General features: G+C 43.9%; 1 protein-coding gene across 1 annotated transcript in view; it reads left to right on the top strand.

Moving 5' to 3' along the window:
- The window catches only part of LOC147677946 (kelch domain-containing protein 4-like), a 214,904-nt gene that overhangs the window by 126,967 nt on the left and 62,064 nt on the right, over positions 1 to 25,873 (top strand). The window contains exon 5 of the mRNA XM_086946543.1: positions 19,613 to 19,749. Coding sequence (XP_086802669.1) covers positions 19,613 to 19,749 — 137 coding nt within the window. The remainder of the gene's footprint in view (positions 1 to 19,612; positions 19,750 to 25,873) is intronic.

The raw sequence follows: 25,873 nt of genomic DNA, 5'->3' as shown, positions 1-25,873 counted from the left end.
TTCTTACCAGAAATCTACAAATATGTTCCATATAATATTTCAGAGCAGTATTGACACTGCAACAATGATTGAAAATGCCTTGAGAATTAAGCAGTGACTGTGGTGCACCATTAAACCCAACCTACGCCCTCCCCATTCTCTTGAAATCCTGAACATAAAAAGAACTGCAATTCTGGGGGGGCTAGTAGTTATGTCAAAAAAGGAGCAGTCAACTTACACCTTCACCCTCACATGGTATAAACATTCTTTTATGATTGGCAATAACCATGATTGTGCAAAAAAGATTTTCTACCGAGTAGACTTGGGACTGCACACTTTGACAGTTACTTGAGGATTTCTCCTTGATTGTACTGCCTTGTGCCCCTTTCCCTTTTCCATATCAATATTGTGAAGGAGGTAAACACAAGTACCAGAATGCCTGGGGAGGCTAGCATCTGGGCTAACTGAAGTACAAGTGGTTTCAGAATCTACAATGCATAGTCTGAAAAAAATAATACAGCTCTTTGTTACATTATTGATTTGGTGGCAATTAAAAGACCAGGGTACAGCATGGCCCCCAGTATTTTAACATGGTGGCATCGATGTTGGATAAGTTGGGTAAGAGTATGTGTCACCCCATACAAAAAAAGTACAGCGGGTGCACTGCAAGAATCCATACAAATCCTTGTCGTCTGATCATGCATCGGCGAGTATCCTAAAGTATCCTTGGAGACACTGGATAATATTTCTAGCCTTTCCAGCAGGAAAGCTTGATTGATGGTACTAAGTACAGTCCATAGGTCACGTATCAAAACCAGAGGCTATGCCTCTGCCGGCTTCTGATATTGGAAGTTCTCCAATAATTGTCTATTATCTATGTGCAAGAAATGGGGCTAACCATTGTGCCAGAAAGGCACCTTAATATATGATATAAGTAAACAATGGTTCCATTTGACGCATTTAATGTTCACTTTCCATTACATCATCTCCCTTGGGGTTGGTTATGCATTTAATATTTGAAAGATCAAGTATTATTTTAATTTGCCTAACAAACATCTGGCTGTGGAGTAATCAATATGAACCAAGCAGATTTATAGACTAGATCATTTTGCCAAACCGACAATAAAAAGCTGTAATAGATATAATTAATCATCTAATTAATTATCTAGCAGAGAGCAAATATTGTACACTCAACACAGTGTGCAGTGCTTTCAAGATTACACCCAGTGCTTAAGAGCAAAAGTACATAAAATCAGGTGTATATTGACATAAAATATGTGTGCGTGGTAGTGGGACAGTATTGCAAAATTTGAAGTCCTCTTTTTGTCAGACCACAGTGTACAAGAACAATAAATAGTTTCCGTTGTCTACTCAAGGCAGGCAAATTGTCCACACTGTATATGTACAGGGTCATCAGCGGGACAGGATTTTTAGAAAAATGTGCGAATCTATTGTTTCCAAACGTATTTTCAATAATTCCCTCAAGGTAGCTTTTTGAGAAATAGAAATCCAACAAAAATATTTCTGTGAGGACCTTCATTTCTTTGCTTTACTAGCCTAGGATCTCGAGAATGTTGGTAATATTGTTCATTTCTAAATTGAAATTGCCGACGAAAATGTCTGGTTTTAGTCGGGGAAAGCCAAATCTACACTTAGTAAAGGCTGAATATTTTCCCAAGTGAGATTCTTCATGTTCCTGCTTCTTTGGGTTCTAACTAATTATGAGGATGTCCTTATATTAGTTGGTGTTGGCAGCTTCCAAAAGGTAATTGATGGAGACCTGAAGTCCAATCTGTTAACTTTGAGATCCATTACTGACGTTGCCCAATAAGAAATCTAAAGCACACCCTACTGTCTGAGCCAGGCTATCAACTGTATCCTGGTGTAGTTAGATAGTTCAAAATGCCACTCCTCAAGGCTCTTCTCACCGCCCCTTTTCTGGTATGAATTCAAGTCACCCATATTTAGACTCCAACAATCGAAATAACTTTGGAAGTTGAGCAGTTATTGCTTTTTAGGTCAAGGACCGGAAATGCTGGCTTGCCAGCTTCCGGTAGGAGATCTTATGTCTCTTAGTAGTGTGGTTTAACCCGCCTCTCTCCTCCATTGGCTGGCTTCCTAAACGGAGGCCAGCCATTGGAGGAGAGGGCCATCACTCCAATTTAGCCCCGTCTCTTTCGGATTCGGGGGTGTGTATTTTGCTGTTCTTTAGCCGGTGACATCATCTGTCACTCAGAACGCAAAACACGCCCCCGAATCCGAAAATTGTCGAAGCTTTGAGGCGCCATTTTTCAGCTCGGTAAACCAGGAGAGGACATGAGGTCAGTGTCCTGCCGTTTTTTTTCTTGCCTTATGCCTTCTAATTGTGCTTGTTTTCTTGCCTTAGGCCCCCTGATTGCTCCATAGACAATACAATGACACTCAGACTGAGGGTCGCAAACGCCTAGATCACACTGAGTTAGAGCAAACTGACGAATACCACACATGGCGTCAGCTACATAGAAAACACAAGGACGCTCAGACAGAGGGTCACAAACGCCTAGATCGGGCACTGCCAGACGAAGACCACGCACAGATACCAAGATCACACATACTGTCAACAGGATAGGATCATAGCGTCAGCGGCACAGAACTGAAGGTCAGGCACGGTATCACGCGCATAGATAACACGAACAAACACCAAGATCACACAGTGACCGAGTACCCTGTTAAAGATTAGACATGGTGGCGGATTCACAGACACCAGACCAGGATCACACTTGGTGTCAGAGTCTCCTATAGGATCTGCTGCACCGCTGAGTAAAACTCGGCTCACCCTGGGGCATTGTTGGAAGAGACCGAAGCAGGGCATGTTCTCTTAGCGCTGTGCTGGGGAGAGGTACCATGTTCATCCAAGATCATACACTGTCAGACGAAGATCACACAGAGTGTCATCCACAATCAATTGTGCTGCAACAACCTTCAGAGTGGGGGAGGGAGCTAGAGGGTGCTGCCGTTACTGTTAGCAAGTGTGAAAAATCTGTTTTACACAAAGAACAAGTGAAGCAAATCAGCGCGGTGGGAGCGGCGTGTGTCCCAGTGTGCATTTTAGCGCAGTCTTTCCTGAATATACAAGTGCGGGAGATTCACTGTAATTTACAAAGGCGAGAAACCATAACGTCTGGAAATCGGGGCTCAGCATATATTTTTCCTTTGCTCCTCACACAACTAAAGTGCCTTGATGTGTTGTGTTCTTATCACATGCTTTGTTTCCATCAAAATCAGAATTACAAAAATGCCTTATTTGTACTTTCATTGCTGCTGCTATATTTTGAAATATGTATAGATTTCACTTTACATTTATAAATGTTGTTGCATGGTAGAAAACATTACTACCTACATCCTTTCCCTTTTAACCCCCTGTTCACTTGGTTCAAATTACAAAAGTACATGCAACATGATACAGTCAAAATGTAAAGGCACTTTTATTGCTCATTCTCGTCCTGCTAGGTTATTTTGGGGGTGTCGCAGCACCCGTGCACCCCTACTTCCAGGACTCATGGGTACAGTGCAATAAACACATGCATCTTCACAACACCTACATAGATAGCAAAATCAAACAAAGTGTCAATATCACATATGTAACACACACTACGAGTGGCCCCGTTAAAGTCCGATCCCGGTGCAAACTCCTGTTTGCACCGGGATCGGCATTACGAGTTGTGTGATGACGAGCACGCCCTTGCAGTTTTCCCTGTATAGGTTCCAGCATTTATAGGGGGGAAAAGGACTGATAGTATGAGAATCGTTACTTCTTCCCAGTTATTTTCCCTTCAGTGGTTGGTGATGAGGCTTCACTTAGTCCTTTTGTTGGACTGCGGATACGACCTAACGTGCAGCTTGTGATATTTATTGCATATATTTCTATTTTTTTCTTTAGGAAGTGTGTGTTGTTGGTATGCCTTAGACTGTCATAAAAACACAGCGTTGTTCACTATTTGCCTTTGCACCCGAATTTACTGTACTTTATTGACACAGAAGCTCATTGTTGAATTTATGGCTTTCTTGCACACTGTAGAAACGTGTGCGATCATGGACTGTCTTAAAGATCAACCAAGATAGTAGCCTGTTATGTTCCACTGCTATTGCTGACTAATGTGGTTATCAGCAGTGTTTGAGAACATGCATAGTTTGTGTCTTTTAGTGGCAGCGTCCATCTTATCCTGCCATTTTTACTTGGGAGCATCATCTTAGTTGCCTCCTGATATGAGGGACAGATACAACAAAAACAGCTTAATTGGCCATCTATTAATAGTCAGACATGATCTATTAAGAAGCCCAATCATTAATAACTAGCTAGAACTATTGCATTTGTCAATGCTTGTTTACCCTAAACCTTAGGTGACCCATTTCATTAACTCAAATTGATTGAACTTGCTTTTTATCTTGGCCATGACAGGGTCTTTTGCACAGAGTCAAAATAGTTGACTCCCTTTTTAGGGCGAGTCTTCAAGGCAGAGCAAGCTGGCTGGTTCAGAAGACATATCGGGGCTTACCAAGAGTACACAAGAGCTTGAAGCATGCTCAGTGCTCACCATTGGTTGCCTTTCCTGTCCGTCTCATTTGGCTGCTTCCTATTGAATGTTTTTTGTGAGTCTTGTGTTTGACCCTCCCATGGAGCTCTTTACCATTCCTTTGAGAGGTTGGCTTCTATTGGTTAGCCAGTGAATGGGTTTTAAGGAACAAATGTTTCATTTTTGTTTAAGCACTCTGTGAGAGTGCATGCTTTTTCCAGCTATCTCCCTGGTGTGCTTTTCTTACCCCTCGCTTTCTCTGCCCATGTAGTACTCTCCCCTAGCAGCACTTGTGCTGTTCTCTCTCACCTGTGTGCTTCTGCCCTCACCTGCAATCCACGATGCTCTTTCACCCGTGTTCCCTCCATGCTGCTGATACACCCCATCCACCCACTGTGCTTCTTCACCGCTCGCTCTCTCCCCAGCCTGCTCCTGCTACCTACACATCTATCTTTTTTTCTTCAAAAAAGCACTATGTTTAAAAAAAAGTTTGTACACTTCGTTTTTTACTTTACCGATCCATTTCAGGTGAGTAAATAAAAAGCATAAATATTGTTTTGTAGGTGCACACTTGTGTGTTGAATTCAAATGCACACCTAAAAAATAATTCGGCTGGCACATCAGCGCATCCGTGTTTTTTAAAGCCATGCTGCATAGTGCATACCCCCTGTGATGCTATCCAGCCTGGCTAAAAATCAGCAATGCAAATAGGTCTTTAAAGGTTAGGCCTATTGGCTTTGCCAATCTTTGTATTATTACTCTTAGGAGGCCAAATGCATTGAGCCAATTTTACAGACTCCTTTTTAGGTCGAGGGACCGTCGCTTCTCACTGCGAAGCAGTGAGGGGGCGGAGTCCCCCTGACTGTGCTTGCTCCCCTGCCCCCTGGCGGTGCTTGCTTCGCTGCCCCCTCACTGTGCTTGCTTCGCTGCCCCCTCGCTGTGCTTGCTTCCCTGCCCCCTCGCTGTGCTTGCTTCCCTGCCCCCTCGCTGTGCTTGCTTCCCTGCCCCCTCGCTGTGCTGGCTTCCCTGCCCCCTCGCTGTTCTTGCTTCCCTGCAGCCTCGTTGTGCTTGCTCTCCTGTGTGTATTTATGTGGCTCTGGGTGTGTGTATGTGGCTCTGGGTGTGTGTATGTGGCTCTGGGTGTGTGTGTGTGGCTCTGGGTGTGTGCGTGTGGCTCTGGGTGTGTGCGTGTGGCTCTGGGTGTGTGCCTGTGGCTCTGGGTGTGTGCATGTGGCTCTAGGGGTTTTTGTGTGGCTCTGGGTGTGTGTGTGTGGCTCTGGGGGTGTGTGTGTGGCTCTGGGGGTGTGTGTGTGGCTCTGGGTGTGTGTGTGTGTGGCTCTGGGTGTGTGTGGCTCTGGGGGTGTGTGTGTGTGGCTCTGGGTGTGTGTGTGTGTGGCTCTGGGTGTGTGTGTGTGTGTGTGGCTCTGGGTGTGTGTGTGTGGCTCTGGGTGTGTGTGTGTGTGTGTGTGTGTGTGTGGCTCTGGGTGTGTGTGTGTGTGGCTCTGGGTGTGTGTGTGGCTCTGGGTGTGTGTGTGTGTGGCTCTGGGTGTGTGTGTGTGTGTGGCTCTGGGTGTGTGTGTGTGTGTGGCTCTGGGTGTGTGTGTGTGTGTGGCTCTGGGTGTGTGTGTGTGTGTGGCTCTGGGTGTGTGTGTGTATGTGGCTCTGGGTGTGTGTGTGTGTGGCTCTGGGTGTGTGTGTGGCTCTGTGTGTGTGGCTCTGGGTGTGTGTGTGTGTGTGTTGCTCTGTGTGGGTGTAAATGCTATAGGTCATGCATTTGCGAGCTATTAAGCTATTGGCATTGTAAATGACAATGCCATTTATTTAACGATTAAGCTATTGGAAATGTAAATGACAATGCCATTTATTTATGATTTAAAAAAAAATGTCTTGAACAATGCCAATAGCTCTACCTTTAATAATGCCGAGACCATTGCATTGCAAATGCTTGTTTTATAGGACCCCCACCACACCGTTTGTTAGATTACGGATTTACATAAGGAGAAAGTGTTTGCTAGTGTCTGTTTTCACACCACTGCTTCCACCTCCTAGAAAAGAATAACGTGAATCTATTTGTTTTTACTTTATCATGATGGTTATTTTTTCTGTGGCCAGTTGTGAAACTGCTTTTTCTTTAACTCCAAGCTGGGCATGACTTTGTTCGTGGCCTTTATATTTTAGCTCCATAATTTCAACTATTCTAACTCCAGCTGTACACAGTTTGTACACCAGAGTGTGAACGATTGTGGTAATGGTTAGTTTAAAACATTCTTTACTAAATTCATTTTTTCTGACTTATTTTATAATAAAACATTTCAATCTAAGTGCATTTCAAATAAACATTTTCAAACTATATGTAATATGCCGACATTGCCATATTCACTGCCGTGTGCCCAATTAGCGCCAGTACTCCAAGCTTTTATTAACCTTGTACAAGATGTTATTGGGCACACCACATTCATGCAGTCCAGCAGCATCTTTTGTCCGGACACATTACAACAGTTAACTGGAATAAGGAACATTGAGTCAGATTAGAAGCTCGTTAGTGATCACAAACCCTATAATTTGCTAAACCACAAGGGTTGTGAATGCCAAATGTCTTTTTGAAATGTACTAAACATGCTTTGCATTTCTTAAACGGGTTAGGGAATCAGAAAATGATTTTAGAAGGGCATATGGATTCGCCATTTGTAAGAGCCGTGTTTACGACCTCCCTTTCAAATATTGATTTGTTATGGTTTGCATAGCAGTGTTTTGCGACCGGTGGTAAGCCATTTATAAAAGTGTACGGGGTACTTGCGACCCTTTCTCCCTTGTTAATGTAAAAGTAAGTTTATTGGGCAGTGAGCTGTGGTGGCGCAAACACTTTTTTTAAAGTATACTTTTTATTCTAAACATCTACGTGTCCTTTAAGTAAAACGACCTGCATTCTTAAAATGTAATTAATAAAAAGAGATCACAGACATGGTGTTCTGCTGACCTCCGCAGGTAACCATCCCGGTCAAGGCTACCAATCGTAGTTCGTCTCACTTTACGAACTACCTACCTCCTGAATATTGATGAGGATTCTGACCCACTGCTGTTTGGAATTTTGTGAATCGACCTATTGGTATATATGTCGGCTCCAAACATCTGGCCTGTTCATCTGAGCAAATCCTTTGCGGAGATGTGATCGTCTTTGTACAGCAGGTGGCGCCAGGGTAACGGAGTCACAACTTGATAAATTGATAGTGCCACAAAGAGCTGCAGCTCGATGGCCCTCTGAGGACCTGTGGGGCAGCAACTGATCAGTGCGCCTTTTCACTCCCAAGAACTTGGCTCGGCTGAGGATTTTAAAAGGCGGTCGCTGCCCTTCAGTGCTGCTCTTATCCATGCACGGTATCAAGCTTCTGACAAGCTGCTGATTGTTTTCAGCACTATAAGTGCACGTAGATCGACATATATACTTACATTAACCCTCCTCTTAAGCAAAATGAAAACCCTTCAAGGTACATGTGACATTTTAAGGATTATTTTGGTGTCCAACATGGGCCCAGGCTGCCTGATCCTTTCAGGATGATTACTATGTAACATAGTTTAATTTCGCTTGATTGCCTGTACATTTGTATGCCTTTCCTGCACATATGGCATCGATTCGGCTATGCTGGACAGTGCTGCATGCTGTTGATTAATAATAGTTCCTTGTCAACTGCACAGTGACTGTTCTAAAAAGCAGGTGTATGGGCTCTTCAGCAGTTTGTAATGGTATCAAGAGAGTTCACCAATGTTGCTTACAATGGTGTCAGTTATCAGCACTCCAGGTCTACTTTTGTGACTTTTGGTTTGCAGATTTGTTTAATATTTCTTTGCATTTGTGTAGTGTTGGTCCCCAAAACACTTCACATATGTTACAAACAAGGGTATTTTATTTTTATTTGAACTTTTTTCATATAGCGTACTGGCATCGTTTGGCCTTTCAGCGCTTTGTGTACGTCAACAATATACATACCGATATAAAAGGACTAGAAAGAGCAATACAGTGTGAAGCTCAAGAGAGATGAGGTTGACGTGGGTCTTTGGCATTTAACATGCCATCTTTCTGCTATTAGTAACGCCTTTAAAAAAAATCCATTAATGACATGATAAAGAGAAAAAAAGAAATACGAAACTTTAATATATTTTAGGAGGGCGAAAGGGAAAAAATCTAGAGAGGCCATCTCAGCAAGAGGATTTTGGTTCACTAGCACACTTCTGGAGACAGAATAGTCTCCAGAGAATTGGCAATTAAGGAAAATGAGCAGACAGGCATACAGTGTATGATGGACATAGCACAAGTAGAATATGTGACGAGGAATATGTAGAGCCACTTACCGCAGGTATACAAGCAGACCTGGTCAAGTACCATGTACATGTACTGAATATATATATATATGGAGACTGAGGATATTGGAAGGCAACTGTGTCGGGAAGAATGTTAGAAGAGATTGGGCGTTGGCAGAAGAAGCAAAGCGCAGAGATTGAAACTCTTAAAACAGGCAAAGGGAGAAAAAAGTAAACTTCATTGGTGGAAGAACATTAATGTATGTAAACTGGGGATGGGTCTCCTGTCCCAAGTTCAGAGAGTAGGAAGAGTAGGGAGTAGAAAGCCACCTAAAATAGAGAAGCTGCCCTGACCTTATAAAAATCACTCTGATTCCATAATATTATTCGACTGGACCAATTATTGGCATTCATTCTGCAGTTTAAAACAGTGTTTGAAAAGCATTTACTTTTAAAGACCACACCAGTGGTAGGTATGTCAAGTGCAAATGCTGATGACGTATTATAACCAATGTTTTTCAACTTCAAAGGGACTCTCATCCTCTTGTTCTGTTTGCTGCCTTTGCCAGCACATTAGCAGCTTAAAATAAGGCATAGACTCCCGCTCAAATAGGGACAGAGACTTTTCGTAACCAGCGGATACGCGTCTGCCAATCTTTCCAGTAAGTGCTCCTTCTTAGGCCTGTCGTTAGCGAACAGCCTTTTGTTTTTACTAATGTTATTGATCTATAATATACTTATAGGGACTTTGAGCCATCCTGTTGCCTCCTTTGGTGTGTTTTTATGCCATTTCCAGTTGTCTTCTGACCACTGGAGCCTACAGCATAGGGTAGTGGATCAACCAACTTCAGCCATTGGCTAACTATCTTCATTGTCAGTGACAGCATTCTCTGGGTTCAAAAGAACACCTCCATACACAAAGTAGTTCTCTTCAATGGCAGGTTCTATCTACTATGGCAGTACTTGTGTATGACACTCAAAAAAATATGTTTGCTTTTCGTCCATGTTTTTCTTTTAGGTCGAACCTGGGCAGCTCATGCGCTGCTCTGTGAGGCATGCTGTATGCAGGTATAGACTTTAAACTCCGTCCACTGTCTGCCTATATTTTTCGTTGGCTTGTGTCAATGTCCTTTGTAAACTGTGGCTTTTCATTGGTCAATAGGCTTAGTTGTCCCTCCTTAGTACTGCCTTGTCTCATCTTGTAACCTCCCATAAGGACTGGCCCTCTTACATGTGTTGTTACTCTGTAGGCTTTAATTACATCCTCTGAGCACTAATTCCTCAAATTGTTTTCACCTGACACGCTCACTCAAGCTTTTTTTGAAACCATTTATTAACATTTTGTGTGTTGTTTACTAGTGCCCCGTGCCGTGCTTTCACGTTAATAGAGACCACATCCCTTTCTTTAGATGAGCCACATCTAACGAAAGGTCCGCAGACGGTATTAAAGTGAAAACGCAGCTTGGGGCGCTTTTACAATAAAAGGCATTTGTTTGTCAACTTGACAAACAAATGCTTTTTAGGTCTCGCCCTGGAATTCGCATCCGAAGGATGCGTCCAGGGCGGAGACTTATAGTCGGCTGACACGGGGGAATGAGGGACACAAAACTGTGACGAGCGTGGATTGAGCTGCGTGCACGCGCGTCAACATTCACGCATGCGCACATCACAGCCACACGCATACACAGCACTCACGCATGCGCACATACACACGCATACACAGGCACACCCCCGTCACCTACACGCATACACAGAGACCCCTCCACACACACCAGCCCCTCTCCTCTCGGCTCCACACACACGCACACGCATTTACACTTACACAGACACGCAGGCACCCAGACAGGCAACCCCCCCCCCTCACACACACGCATACACACAGACTCCAGGACACATACACATACACACACACATGCACGCTCACACACATACACAGTCCGCCGCCGCGCGCGCGCACACAGATGCCCCCCGCCCCCCCCCAACAAGGCGACGCCCCACTCACCGGCATCCTCAGTGCAGCGGCTCCCACCGGCAGCAAGACTCTTCTTCCCTTCTTCGGCACCGGGGCGCAGGGTAGGCTCCTGCCTGCTCCGGTGCGCCAAACAATCGCGGCTCTTCCGTGGGAGGCGGGGTAGGCTCCCGCCCTCCTACTTCCGGTTGTCCCGCCCGGCCTGCCTGACTTCCTGGTAGAAGACACGGAATGTTCATGGCAAACAGACAGACAAAAAGTGTCTTAAGAATCTTTCGTGCGCCGGTAAAGTCATCGCGGTGCTGACCAGCAGAGGGAATGCACAAGGTAAGCGGCTCGCAAGGAGGTGGTGGGGGTGTGAGGCGAGGGACGTGATCTCGCTTAATTTAGTTTCGAGTAGAGCCCCCTGCCTCCCTCAACCGTGCCCCCTCCCCCGCTTGAAGGGGCCTGTACTATGCCCCTGGTGCCCATTTGGTTTGTATTGTAAGTTCGCAACTCATTATATAACACACGTTAGAGTTGCTCCCTGAGCCTATTCTTCAGGACATTGACACAGTTTAATTCCCTCACAGGTGGCCCGTGTGTGTGTTAATGTGTGTATATGACGTTGCACCTGTAGTTGTGAATGTACGCACGTCTGACTGGCGCGGAGGTGTGCATGCATACGTGTGCATCTATCTCTGGATGCGGGCAAGAGCAGAAATGTCCTCTCTCTATGTGTGCTTCAGTGGCCAGCCACTACTGCCTCTCCAAAGGACTTGCGGATTGCCTTGTGTTGCGATCAAACTCACTTCCGGATTTCAGTAACGCTAGGTGTTACCTGCGCATTATCAGGCAAGGCCTTTCAAGGGATGAGCTCCGGAGCTCATCTTTCTAACAACACGATCCGGCTGGAGCAGCGGGGACGGCTGAGGTGCTGAGAGGACTCGGTGCATCAGAACACTGATGCTGCAATGCAGGTTTTCTCTGAGCACTTACAGTCACTGTCACAACCGGCTTTCGTTTTCACTGTTAACAGCACATATTTCTTTTACAAGTGGGATTAAAGGAGGTAGGCAGAGGACCGTGTTCAACAAAAAGAGGGGACACGTATTGCATGCAATCCTCCAGAATTGGCACCGCTTTTACAATATACGCGCTGCTGTGATTTGAGGCCCTGTTGAACAGCTCCAACATTCACCAGACATCATTTCCTTCATGTAGAGACATGAAGAATGGCGGAGAGGGAGTTTTGAATATGAGGGACTATGTTAATGTAAAAAGGGCATAAAGTACACCCTGCCGTAATTCTGGTGCAGAGTGACTGCAAATCCTCCAGTGAGCCCACACTGAAGGCCAAGATTTGTCTGTGAGATACGGGAGACTCAGGGGCCCTCTTCAAATTCTGCCTGTGGGCCCCCTCCATTTTGCATTGCGTCATAGAGTGTAATGTGCTGTAGGGCACAAGGCGGCTGTCTGCTGCACATGGTACCTTTGTATATTTTCTTGTCTAGAACCAGATATTCCTTAATACTTCCCGGAAAATCTGTTCTTCTCGGAGGAGCTAGTGTGTCACCGAACAGGATGTGACACAGGGGTATCGGAGCTAGGGGAGTCAGAAACGCTAACATCATGGAAGGGCCTTTAATGGTGCAGGTTTGATGATGGAATACCTTTCTGCTCTTACATTATTTAAGGAAATGTGCTCCCTGTGCTTTCCAGTGAGGAGTGTTGAGTGTCCGGTGTAGTACAGAAAAATGGACATGCATCCTCGGATCAGATTGTGGCAGCTAGACATGCAGCAGAAGTTCGTTGTCACTCGCTTCCATTTCTGCACATTCAAGCACCTTGGACCGGAAAACGTACGCTTGTCCCTAATGTAACAAGCGCGAGGCCAGGTGCTGCAGCAACATTACAGTACTCCATTGCCGTGGGCCCAGAGCCATGAACTAGGTTTAAACCTTCTCTAATCTCAGTTCCTTCGTTAATCAGATGCACCGACCAGAGCCGTAGCCTCCATTAGCGCAGCAGGAGCATTGGTGCCGGGGTTCAGAGGCTCTATGTAGACACCCAAACACACACACACGGAGTGACAGTGAGTGCGAAGTGACAGTGAGTGCGGAGTGACAGTGAGTGCAGAGTGACAGTGAGTGCAGAGTGACAGTGAGTGCAGAGTGACAGTGAGTGCAGAGTGACAGTGAGTGCAGAGTGACAGTGAGTGCAGAGTGACAGTGAGTGCAGAGTGCGTGCAGAGTGACAGTGAGTGCAGAGTGACAGTGAGTGCAGAGTGACAGTGAGTGCAGAGTGACAGTGAGTGCAAAGTGACAGTGAGTGCAGAGTGACAGTGAGTGCAGAGTGCGTGCAGAGTGACAGTGAGTGCAGAGTGAGTGCAGAGTGACAGTGAGTGCAGAGTGACAGTGAGTGCAGAGTGACAGTGAGTGCAGAGTGACAGTGAGTGCAGAGTGACAGTGAGTGCGGAGTGACAGTGAGTGCAGAGTGCGTGCAGAAACAGTGAGTGCAGAGTGCGTGCAGAGTGACAGTGAGTGCAGAGTGACAGTGAGTGCAGAGTGACAGTGAGTGCAGAGTGACAGTGAGTGCAGAGTGACAGTGAGTGCAGAGTGCGTGCAGAGTGACAGTGAGTGCAGAGTGACAGTGAGTGCAGAGTGAGTGCAGAGTGACAGTGAGTGCAGAGTGACAGTGAGTGCAGAGTGCGTGCAGAAACAGTGAGTGCAGAGTGCGTGCAGAGTGACAGTGAGTGCAGAGTGACAGTGAGTGCGGAGTGACAGTGAGTGCGGAGTGACAGTGAGTGCAGAGTGACAGTGAGTGCGGAGTGACAGTGAGTGCGGAGTGACAGTGAGTGCGGAGTGACAGTGAGTGCAGAGTGACAGTGAGTGCGGAGTGACAGTGAGTGCGAAGTGACAGTGAGTGCGGAGTGACAGTGAGTGCAGAGTGACAGTGAGTGCAGAGTGACAGTGAGTGCAGAGTGACAGTGAGTGCAGAGTGACAGTGAGTGCAGAGTGACAGTGAGTGCAGAGTGCGTGCAGAGTGACAGTGAGTGCAGAGTGACAGTGAGTGCAGAGTGACAGTGAGTGCAGAGTGCGTGCAGAGTGACAGTGAGTGCAGAGTGACAGTGAGTGCAGAGTGACAGTGAGTGCAGAGTGACAGTGAGTGCAGAGTGACAGTGAGTGCAGAGTGACAGTGAGTGCAGAGTGCGTGCAGAGTGACAGTGAGTGCAGAGTGACAGTGAGTGCAGAGTGACAGTGAGTGCAGAGTGACAGTGAGTGCAGAGTGAGTGCAGAGTGACAGTGAGTGCAGAGTGACAGTGAGTGCAGAGTGCGTGCAGAGTGACAGTGAGTGCAGAGTGACAGTGAGTGCAGAGTGACAGTGAGTGCAGAGTGACAGTGAGTGCAGAGTGACAGTGAGTGCAGAGTGACAGTGAGTGCAGAGTGAGTGCAGAGTGACAGTGAGTGCAGAGTGAGTGCAGAGTGACAGTGAGTGCAGAGTGACAGTGAGTGCAGAGTGACAGTGAGTGCAGAGTGACAGTGAGTGCAGAGTGACAGTGAGTGCAGAGTGCGTGCAGAGTGACAGTGCGTGCAGAGTGACAGTGAGTGCAGAGTGACAGTGAGTGCAGAGTGACAGTGAGTGCAGAGTGACAGTGAGTGCAGAGTGACAGTGAGTGCAGAGTGAGTGCAGAGTGACAGTGAGTGCAGAGTGAGTGCAGAGTGACAGTGAGTGCAGAGTGAGTGCAGAGTGACAGTGAGTGCAGAGTGACAGTGAGTGCAGAGTGACAGTGAGTGCAGAGTGCGTGCAGAGTGACAGTGAGTGCAGAGTGACAGTGAGTGCAGAGTGACAGTGAGTGCAGAGTGACAGTGAGTGCAGAGTGCGTGCAGAGTGACAGTGCGTGCAGAGTGACAGTGCGTGCAGAGTGACAGTGCGTGCAGAGTGACAGTGCGTGCAGAGTGACAGTGCGTGCAGAGTGACAGTGCGTGCAGAGTGACAGTGAGTACAGTCACTCAGCACCACCACATTATCAGTCAGAACCACCACAGCATCACTCAGAACCACCACAGCACCACTCAGCACCACCACAGCATCACTCAGCATCACTCAGCACCACCACAGCACCACCATAGCACCACTCAGCACCACCACTGCATCACTCAGCATCACCACAGCCCCATTCAGCACCACCACAGCATCACTCAGCACCACCACAGCACAAATATGTTCTCTCAATGTTTCAAGCTTTATTACAAATGTCACAAAAAGATGTTAATATTTCACTTCTGTTCTTGGATTTTGTTACAATAAAATACACTGAACATAATCTTCACAAAAGTTATTTACAAAAGTTTAAGCTATTGCCATTATAAATTACAATCACTTTTATTAAGTATTAAAAAAAATTAAAAGCCATTGTTATTTGTAATATCAATACATCTAAGTCACGTAAATACAAATGTTGCATTACAAATGCTATAGGTGTCACATTTGCGAAAGTTATAACTACTGGCATTGTAAATGACAAAGCTATTAATTTAGCTATTTTCAAAACCAACACATAAATGAACGTTTGGTGAATTTCCATTAAAATATTTGACTTTTTTACTAAGATATTATTATACTGTTTTATGCAAACAAAATTTAGATACTGCATAAATAACTTTAATAAAACATATTTTATATGAAGCTTTTTATGTAAAAAAAAAATATAGCATAAAGCAAAAAACAATTGCCATTTACAATGCTAATAGCTCAAACTTAAATAATGCGAGACCTATTGCATTGCAAATGCTTGTTTACGTCTAGCCTGGCGTTAGCAACGCGCATACGTTGCTCTCGCCATGCGAGGGCATCTTGGAATCAATACAGATCCAGAAGATCGCTTTGTGCTCCGCCCGTGTTTCCCATTCCTTCGCGTCATTTTGCATCACCTATTATGCTAAACGTGGTGTTGTTGCTCCGGAGGCTTTTTAGTCCCTCCTGCTTGCCACCCTGTCCGCTTTGGGCCCTGCCCACCGGGATTGGATCTTTTACTTGCGAAGGGACACGGCCTCCTTCAATTACTCGGTAAGCACTATATTTGTTATTTTTTGTAAGTTACATGCACGGCCCACTTTCATTTTCGGGACCGGGAGCACTATATTTGTTATTTTTTAAAAGAAAGCTTCAAGCACTTGTACAGCCAATGCAAAGAGCTTAGAACTACGGCTGGTGATGTGAAGCGCTAAGTGCATAGAGATTGCAGGAAGCATGAGCTCAGGCAGAAAGTGTGGGATCTGCCTCTGCCAGGGAGTACTTTTATCACCAGGGCCCTCAACCCCATGCAGGTGAAGATGATCAAGTTCACAGAGCGCGCTCAGCACACACTGGTTTCCCTGTAGAAGACTATATCGCGGTGACACTACAGGACGGTAAAAACAGTACTGCGTAAATACAAAATAGAATTGAAAAAAGGTTTTTTACTCGGGTCTCTGAAGCTTTCGCTCCTCCTCTTTCGTTGGCTCTTGCTTCCAGCAGTTACAACACTCTTAATTGTTTCCAGACCATTCCACCAATAGGAATTACAATAACAGTCACGTGAAACTCTCCATGCCAAAGATGGGTTTGGGAAGGGGAGGGGCTTCTGGAAGTGAGCCGTGCCCAGGTATTATATCCCAAAACAAGGGAAGCAGGCAGCGCCGCACCCTTCCAGGCCCCTAGGCCGATCGCTCATGTGTAATGTGCATTAGAACTGTCAGACAGGAATGATGCAGATGCGGAAAGCTAATAACTTGGGTGGCAGGCAACGGTCAAATTACAGTGCCCTCCTATTGTCACACTGACAATGAGTGTGAGCTTGGCAAAGTCGACCCCTCCCTCAGCGTGCAGGGGTTTAATCCAAATGGAATGTTTAACACCAGAAAGCTGCCTCGCCATCACCGACAGGTCATGCAATGTATAAGTCACGGAATGATAATCTTATGGACAACACATGGTGGTAGGGCGGCAGCTGCCACATACTTAAGTGAAGGAAAAAACACAACCAATCAGAAGAAGCTCTCAGTCTGTAGGTCACAGGTTCAAACCCCTGGTGGGCCCACGATGTGTTCATCATTTCTAGTGCTGTGGGTTGATGACTTATTGCAACAAAAAGATAAGACAAAGCGTATGCAGTGTCTGCGTGGGGTCGTGCGTGATGTCATGAATGATGTCTTCAGCACAAATATCCGAGTTGAACCAATTTCATTTGTTTTTTGATGACTTTACTCGTTGTTTAGGTACCATTTTCTCAGGTCGGTTAGGGCAACAGGAGGGTTTTTAGGAGCGCGCACAGCTGTGGATGTTAGCAGCACACCTCTGTTAGGAGAGATGCTGGTATGTAGAAGAGATTCTATATTATGAAATAACTATTTGCACCCCGTGCATTGCACTGCCTACTCTCTGGTATCCGTAGTGACGTCATTAGTAGAGACGAAGGAGACTTTTGAAAGGAGCCTAGTGCCCAATTATGTGCCATCCACATACTGCTCCACTGGGCAGCGGCGAATAGCACACCCCGCATTAGTAGTGATCGAGATGTAGGTGTTATATTAAACATGCTAATAAGGTAAGACATACTACCTTTGCTATGTGTGATATCACTCCCTGCTCCCCACTGCGCGATGGCCTCTGTTCTGGATCGTGAGTAACCTCTTATGCGGTGTCAGTTGTGATGCCATCAGAAGGTACGAAAGTGGTGTGTGCGTGTGACGTCATGTGACTGTTATCTGTGGCATTAACAGCGTGAATAAGCCAAATGTCTAAAAGTTCCACCCTCCTGCCCAGGCTGATTCTATTGCCACTTGAGTTGCCACCTCTGTTGTCCCCTTTCAGACCACGCGTGAGGACAGGTGGTGATGTCACTGGTGATGTGATAAGTACGATTGAAGGTAAAATCTTAAACTCCCCTGCTACTGCAGTTATGTTATGTGTGATGCCATGAGTATGAACGATTATTTTAAAGATGTGTAGAGCTGCTGTAGAGAATGTGGTGGTGACACAGTGGTCCATATTGCTATCCTATCTCCTCTGACCACTTCTATGCATGTGTGATGCCATGTGATTATGTATTTTGTGATGCCACCCGTGATACGATCTCTAAGAATAGAAGTACTTTTTAAAGTTGCCTGCTGCTAATGCAGGTTATGCTGGCATTCGAGTTGCTGCTTTTTTGCTGCCTGTAATGTGTACAATGAGGGATGTGTGTGATGCCATGTGATGATGTCACCAGTACAGTGAACAAGCCTGGCTAGAAGTTTTAAACGTCCACGAAAAAGCCATCAATTAAAACCACAACAGCCACTTTTCATATATTCAGCTAACCTCTTTATTTGACTCTGTTTTATGTGCTGTGGACACTGTGAGGGGTTTTGTCTCTGTCACTAATTGAGATATATGAGTAGCAGCCATCCTTTCAAGGAGGCAGACAAAAGTTAATCGACTTCTACAACAAGTATTAAAAAAGCAAAAGGTCTCTCCTTTCATTAAGTTAAAGCCGTTTGCTTTGCTATACAATACCAGTAGCAAAGCAAATGGCTTTAACTTAAAGGTGAGACCTATTGCATTTTCAGTGCTTGCATTGTAAAAGCAACCCCATATCCCTGGTTCACTTTAATGGCGGCTGCTCCCCTTTCTTTAGATGCAGCTTGTCTAAAGCAAGAGGCGCGGCTTCTATGAATTTGAAAGCGCAGCATGTGGCGCTTGTAAACTAAAAATATTTGCAATACGATAGGTTTATTTATAATGCCAGTAGCTTAAACTCTCGTAAGTGCGAGACCTATTGCATGCAAATGCTTGTTTGCATACTGGCAACGGCTCAGGCAACAATAAGTTGTTTTAAAAACCATGACAAAACAAGCATAGACAAAGCCAAAAGATTTGCAGCCAGAGCAGATCTTTTGGCATTGACAATGTTTGTTTTCTTGCTAAGGTAACTGCCTAAAATCAGGGTTAGTGGTTAATTATTTCTTCCAATTTTTTTAGTGCTGGCCTATGAATGCTAGTTGAAATTAGCCCATCGCAAAACCACTCCATTTAAATGTTCAAGTTATTTCATACCAATCCATAAAACCGATCCTAGTTGGTAAACCGTCTGAAACCCTCCCATGACCATGCCTTCGTTCTGCACTTTCAAATGCTATCTAGCTTTTATCCTGCAAGTAAAAGCGACTGGCTGCTGCATGGGCTGTAATTCCCTGTACTATTGAAAAGACTAGTCCAAATGAATATTTTTAAATTGCACAGTGAATCCCAGCCCCTAGTGCAGCCTGGCACATTCAGAAGCATTGTAAGGACTGGAAAGGGGACTGCTGTGGTACACTACAGTCCAACCTTCAAAGCAGTGCAAATCTATCTAGTGATTTAAATAATCTGTTTTGATTCATTTAGGCTTCTGGCCCTAAGTTAGACTAGGATCGTGCAGATAGCTTTCAGAGATAAACCGAGGTTGCTTAATTCATAAAGTGTTTCCTTTTGGCATTCTCGATTTGTGTCTGCAGTAAGATCTCATACACATGGGTAATAACTTTCAATCCTAATTTCCGTTTTGAATTTGTGCCTCATCAGTAAAGTAATAACTATGGCATGTAAGGCATACAAATTATCTGATGAAAATAACACAAACTGTTAAAAGCATATTTTCTGATCAGCTAAGCACCTTCATTTTGATGACTACTGTAGTATTTGAAAGACTTTATTATGCTTTACCTTGTTGTAACTTTGTATTTGAAACTTTGATGGTGTTCTAGCGTTAGACTATTAAACCATTGGTTTGTAACAAACATTTTCTTTATTCTTTCCTTTTTGCTCATATTAGGCTGTGGCTGTTTCTCAGGCAGGGGGGCAGCTCTGGGTGTTTGGAGGAGAGTTTGCATCTCCAGATGGTGAACAGTTTTACCACTACAAAGATCTCTGGGTTTTTCATTTAGCGACCAAGACGTGGGAGCAAATCAAGTAAGTGGATCTGAAGTGACTGATAGAAGGGTTTGTATTTTGAGGGGAATTTTGTTTTGCTTCTTCTTTGCATACCTTGTCTTCAGCTCTGCTTACAATTGGACCGCACCTTCTTTCTGCAGTTCTTTCTTTGGAACAAAATCTTCCTTGCACTGTGCACCACTGCCCGTTCATTTTTAAATAAAACATGAGTGAAAACATGAGCAAGTCACAAAGAATGTATCTGAGCAGGTTTTACCTTATTTCACAAACATCGTGGTATAAGGCAACTTAGAACACTGCGGTATCTTTCAAGTGTTCGGTATGGGCTAGTGTTACCTTGCCACCACCAAGGTTCAGCCGCAAAGATCAACTGTTGGGCTAACGTTGCTCAACTAAGCATGCCTGAACCCTAAGCTACATCGATGCAGCCTGGGCAACCTCGCAGCTAAATACACACAAACCCATATGTTTCTGGGTAGGATAAAGGCAGTGCCAACTCTTTTTAAGGATTAAGTTACAAGCTAGCTGGTGGGACAGGTGACATTTATCACAGCAATTTTATATAGATACCCTGAGTTTCAGAATCTAACAAGTGCAATCAATAGTACCTATTACAAATGTTCTTTGTTGCAGTGGTAACACGCCGAATTTGGTGTCTTCCACAACAAAATTCAAATTTGTTGGTATTTGGTGGGCCTTTTCACCATGTAAATATTAAGAGGTTTGACCTGCTGATATTTAGCTGGTTAAAACTGCAAAGCGTGTAGAAAACTCTAACCCACTTGTAAATGCGACCCCTGTGCAAACTGGGGATTGCCTAGGTGTAGCGATTTAACCACCTCACTAATATTTGAGGACTTACAGTTGCCATTTCACAACAGATGATGGAAAGACTACCGCACAAATTTCAGTGCTTCTGCTTGCCCTAAATATGCACAATCAAATCTCTTGTCCCTATTCAGCCCATTCTCATTTTGCCTGCTAAGCTGCATTGAAAGAGTGTTCCATTTAAGGGTAATATTCCTTTAAACTGTTTGCTTGTTCTGTAAAAACTAATATGCACCTGTGCGCCAGAGAGAGGTACTGAGACCCGAAAGGAATGAGGTAGCTTTCTCAGCAACCCCAGATGAATTTTGTTTTTCATCTCTACTGATGAAGGATAATTTCCAGAAACACATGTTTCTAGAGATTCATAGCACTAACCAGCACCAACTTTGGTGAAACACTTTATCAAATACTCAAGTAAGTGTTAAAATGAAGTGCATTTACCATAATTTCTAGGGGTGGACTGTGCTGGGAGGTAAAGCAGTGTCCTCCCATCCCCCTTGTGTTTGAAAAGGCTCTCTTGAAGCCATTAAGCTAATGAGCTTTTGGAGATGCACTTGTGCGCCAGAGAGAGGTACTGTGACCTGAGACGATTGTGCCAGCTTTCTCAGCAACCCTAGATGATTTTTGTTTTTAATCTCTACTGATGAAGGATAACTTCCAGAAACACATGTTTCTAAAGATTCATAGCACTAACCAGCACCAAACACTTCAGCAAAAACTCAAGTTAGCATTAAAATGAACAACATATACCATATTTTCTAACTGGTGAACTGTGCTGGGAGGTAAAGCAGTGTCCTCCCATCCCCCTTGTGTTTGAAAAGGCTCTCTTGAGCCATTGAGCTGATGAGCTTTTGGAGATGCACCTGTGCGCCAGAGAGAGGTACTGAGACTTGAGATGATTTTGGCAGGTTTCCCAGCAACCCCAAATGAATTTCTTTTTTTTATCTCTACTGATGAAGGATAATATCCAGAAACACATGTCTAGAGATTCGCAGCACTAACCTGCACCATTTTTGGTGAAACACTTCAGCAAAAACTCAAGTAAGCGTTTAAAGTGAACTGCATTTATCATAATGCTAAGGGGTGAAAAGTGCTGGGAGGTAAAGTAGTGCGCTCGAATCCCCATTCAGTTTGAAAAGGCTCACTTGAGCCATTGAGCTTACAAGCTTTTGGCGATGCACCTGTGCGCCAGTGAGAGGTACTGAGACCTGAAAGGACTGTGGCAGCTTTCGCAGCATCCTCAGATAAATTTAGTTTTTTTTATCTCTACTGATAAAGGATAATATGCAGAAAACCGTGTCTAGAGATTCATAGCACTAATCTGTACCAACTTTGGTGAAACACTTCAGCAAAAACTGAAGTAAGCGTTTAAAGTAAACTGCATTTACCATAGTGCTAAAGGGTTAACTGTGCAGGGAGGTAAAGCAGTGTGCTCCCACCCCCCTTGAATATACAAAAGATGTTCTAAAGTCAATGATTTAAGCAAAAGTTAATGAATAGGCAGGGGAACAAAGTATAATTATTCCTGATTTTAGAAAATGACAAACATGAAAAATATTTAGTTTTAATGATACAATTACTCATATTCATCAAGGTACATATCCAAACAAAGATAAGGTGCTACATGTGACAGTGCAGTGTAAGTGAAAATAAGTGACAAAAGTGAATGCTAAATTATATACAGTGCACAAAACACAAAAAGAGTCTCAACCAACAGGACAAAAAATCAGATGTAAAGTAACAGATATTCAATAAATTCCACGATTTTAGTTCCAAGTTAGTCCTTTCATTATTATGTATGTGGTTAAGATGTAGCAGTCGATGTTTTGACCCCAAAAAAGTAATTTAGAAGGGTATTCCTAAGGATAGATGTCGCAGCCTAGAAAGAAATAGGAATTGTCACAGGTTAAGTAAAGACAGAATGATTCATGAAAGGAAACCACCAGATAGATTAATACATATTGGCTGGTTGCTCCCCTGTCCATGCATGAAGTACTGTCTAGCAAATTGGACCATCAATTAAGAAGCAGGGTTGCCTGTACCATGAGAAAATCCTGTAATGTAGTTATAGGTCAAATCCAAGAGCAATGTAAATCTCATCTAATATGAGCCAGTCCATGCGTATTCAAAAATGGTATCAATGAGAGTGAGATACTTTAGCTTCCAAGGCACCTAATTAGAAAAGCCAATGGTGTCACATGCACCTACTCAGAAGAGGGAAAGGGCCATGCCGGCTGAAAGGACCATGCCGGCTGAAAGGACCATGCCGGCTGAAAAATGCAGATGCTATAGACAGAACAAAACTTTCTGATCTATTAAGAAGAAATCCCAAGGATTGTGGAAGCACTCATCTGAATTCTCTCCTAAAACCATTGCGGGAACTACTTAAAGTGATAACAGGGTACTGTGAGCATGTACGTGCACCAAAATGGGGGGATAAAGGTGAGGTCTCTTTGTAGTGTGAAAGCAAAACCACTGGGTAAAATCAGTGACGCACTTACTTACATGATACAAACACACACAGAAAAAATCATGCACTAATAGTAGTAAGTGCCGGGACTATGCCGATCTGTGGATGGAAAATTGTATAAATGAAGGAGTTATTGAGGGCACATAGGAAAAACTCCTCATGTATCAGGAAGAACCACAGGAAGCATATAAATGATCATCATAGCTCTTTACTGTGGAGAAATAGATAAATGAGCCAAATGTGCCTAAGTCAAAGAAACGGTACTGTGGGCACAATAGTGTGACAAAGCATGTAAAGGTACAGATGTGCAAGGCAGCGACATTGCTCATCAGTCTGTGATTTTGGCTGAGGCTAACAAACAGCCGTATGTGATGCATGGCAGTGGATAATTAGATACAGAGAGAGAGGATTAGAGACCAGTATTCTCAGAGGAAAACCATGGGTGCAATCTTAAAAGAACGACGAGTTGGTGAAAGCAAGATCAAAAGCCAATGATAAGTAATAGTCAAAAGGAAACCTAAAACCCAGTAAAGACTGAACTGAATTCACAAAAATTCAATTGAACATCAAAACTATGCCTGAACTGTGAGCAGGGAGGAGCCTTGGACTTCGAGGCAGCCAGACGTTTAATAGAGTCCATAGTAAAAACTACGGACACAAATGCTCAGTAAGGGAAACCTTGGGCGCCATCTTGAAAACAACGAATAGTGATACAACTAATGGAATGATGCACAGTATCGCCGTAATGTCCAAATCGAAAACAAAAGCTCATGGTAAGTAATAGTAGAAAGACAACCTAAAACCCAATAAAAATAATAGCCTGATCTGACTACTCAGGGAGTGTCAAAACTGCCTTCTACTTCAAAACAGAGGTACTAGGTGTGCCCCATGTGGCAGACAACAATGCTACAAATGTTTATCAAATCTAATAAATGAAACCCCAACCTCCACAAACATTCATGCACCACAAAGGTACATACAATTTCTGTTCAGTCATACCAATGATTAAAACTTCGTAATCAATCCCTATAATTGAGACAACCACATCTGAAGCAATCTACCTGGGCAATCCGCTCAGAGGTACATGCCCCCTTTGTTTTGTACCCACGTAACAGGTAGAATCAAGAATAGAAAGCATAATGAAGGAGAGGCAATTTGTTCTGGAGGAATATACATAAAAAGATCAAATGTCTTAGCCAGAATCTGTATAATTTGATCAAATAAATACACATCTTGAATTGATCGAAGTGGCATTGTTGGAAGTTGATACCATGCTTCATTAGAATTAATCCTGCTGTCAGCCAATTTCAACCGTTCAATCCTTTTGAAATCGTGGAGCATTAGTTTGAATTGATGGTTGCCTCCTCTAGCATTCAGTGCGAGTACCTCAATCATCTGCCATCTAATGTCCTCAAAAGTGTGGCCATGTTGATGATAGTGTTTCACAAGAGGTGCTCCAACGGTGATGAAGTGTATCCTGCTTTGATGTTGGAGTATTCACGGTTTAACTTTCTGTGAAGTTTGTTCTTAGTAGATTTTTTGGCCAGGGCACCAAATACCATAGATTACTCCACTCGTAATACAATTGGAAAATGCATTGAAAGTAATATTTACACGTCATGTTCAAATTTCATTGTGTCCAAGCAGAATTTACAAACCATACATTTGCTTCAGACTATCACCTTTCATTTTCTCAGTCTACGTTATTTCCAGCTTGATTACGTCTAGTTGGGACGGTTAAGGGTTAATGCAAGGTCCACAAGTGATGAAGAAAAAGTAGGAATCTTTTTCCTTTTTAGGTATCACCTGCAAAGCGCTTGCACTGTGCTTGAGAAATCCATTAGTTTTAATATAAACTTAAAAGGGACTTACATCGCGCCTCCTCTCTTTCCTGGCTTCTTATTGGTTCCTGTGCATGCTACTTAACTTTCCTCCAATTCTATTGCCTGTAGCATATTTTCCTGCATTTACCAATGCTTGTTCCTCATCTCCTTCTCTTATCAGTTTCCTTCCGCTGAAATACTGTTGACATCTCCTTTGGTGGAACTATACTTTCATAAAGTTTTGCCTTTTACACTTGTCGCATAATTATATAACAATTTATCACCCGGAGAGATTAAGTGATTTACATAGAATCACAGGATGTTGGGCGGCGCCGCTGAGACTCAAACCAGGATCCCCAGTTCTAGTGTCAGCAGCTCTGACCACTGGGCTACATCCTCTCCACTCCCCTGTTAGCTGTCTGCCCTTCTCGAGGACGATGAATAAGGAAAACAGCTCTCCATTAATTACATAGGTGAAACTGATGCATTACCAATGCTTGTTTTTACTTGTATGTAGATCGTGGTAGAGGATTTTAAATGTCTGCAGTATAGCGGAGTCTATGGCATAATTGTCTTTTTGCTTTGTGCACAAAGAGATTCCTTTTATGAGGTAATTGGCTGGCAACATACCTCCTTGTTTCCACCCACATGCCAACCTGCCGTGGTGCTTGAAGGAATACAATCACCCCCTAGAATACATCTTTTGTTGAAGTTGAACTTTTATTTCAGACATAATATATATTGCATGAATGTTTTCTTGAATTAACGGATTCTCTAGCCTTTTAATATCCTTCATTAATGCTTTCAAGGTTTCATTTTTTGTTCCTTCTCATGGTTGTAATTTCTTCCCCACACAGTGTCATTTTATATGCACCCCAAATTCCTTTTGGGGAGAGTTGTGGAATTATTTTCCAGATGTTGTACAACACCTCAGATTTTTCACAGCTGAAGACTATGAACGGTATTCAGCTGCGAAAGATTTGAGGTGTTGGACAATGTTTGGTTTATTCTATTGAGCCAA

Source organism: Lissotriton vulgaris, chromosome 12 (genome assembly GCF_964263255.1).
Source record: "Lissotriton vulgaris chromosome 12, aLisVul1.2, whole genome shotgun sequence".
Lineage (NCBI taxonomy): Eukaryota > Metazoa > Chordata > Amphibia > Caudata > Salamandridae > Lissotriton > Lissotriton vulgaris.
Note: the sequence above shows the minus strand (reverse complement) of the source record. Positions and strands in the feature narration are given on the sequence as shown.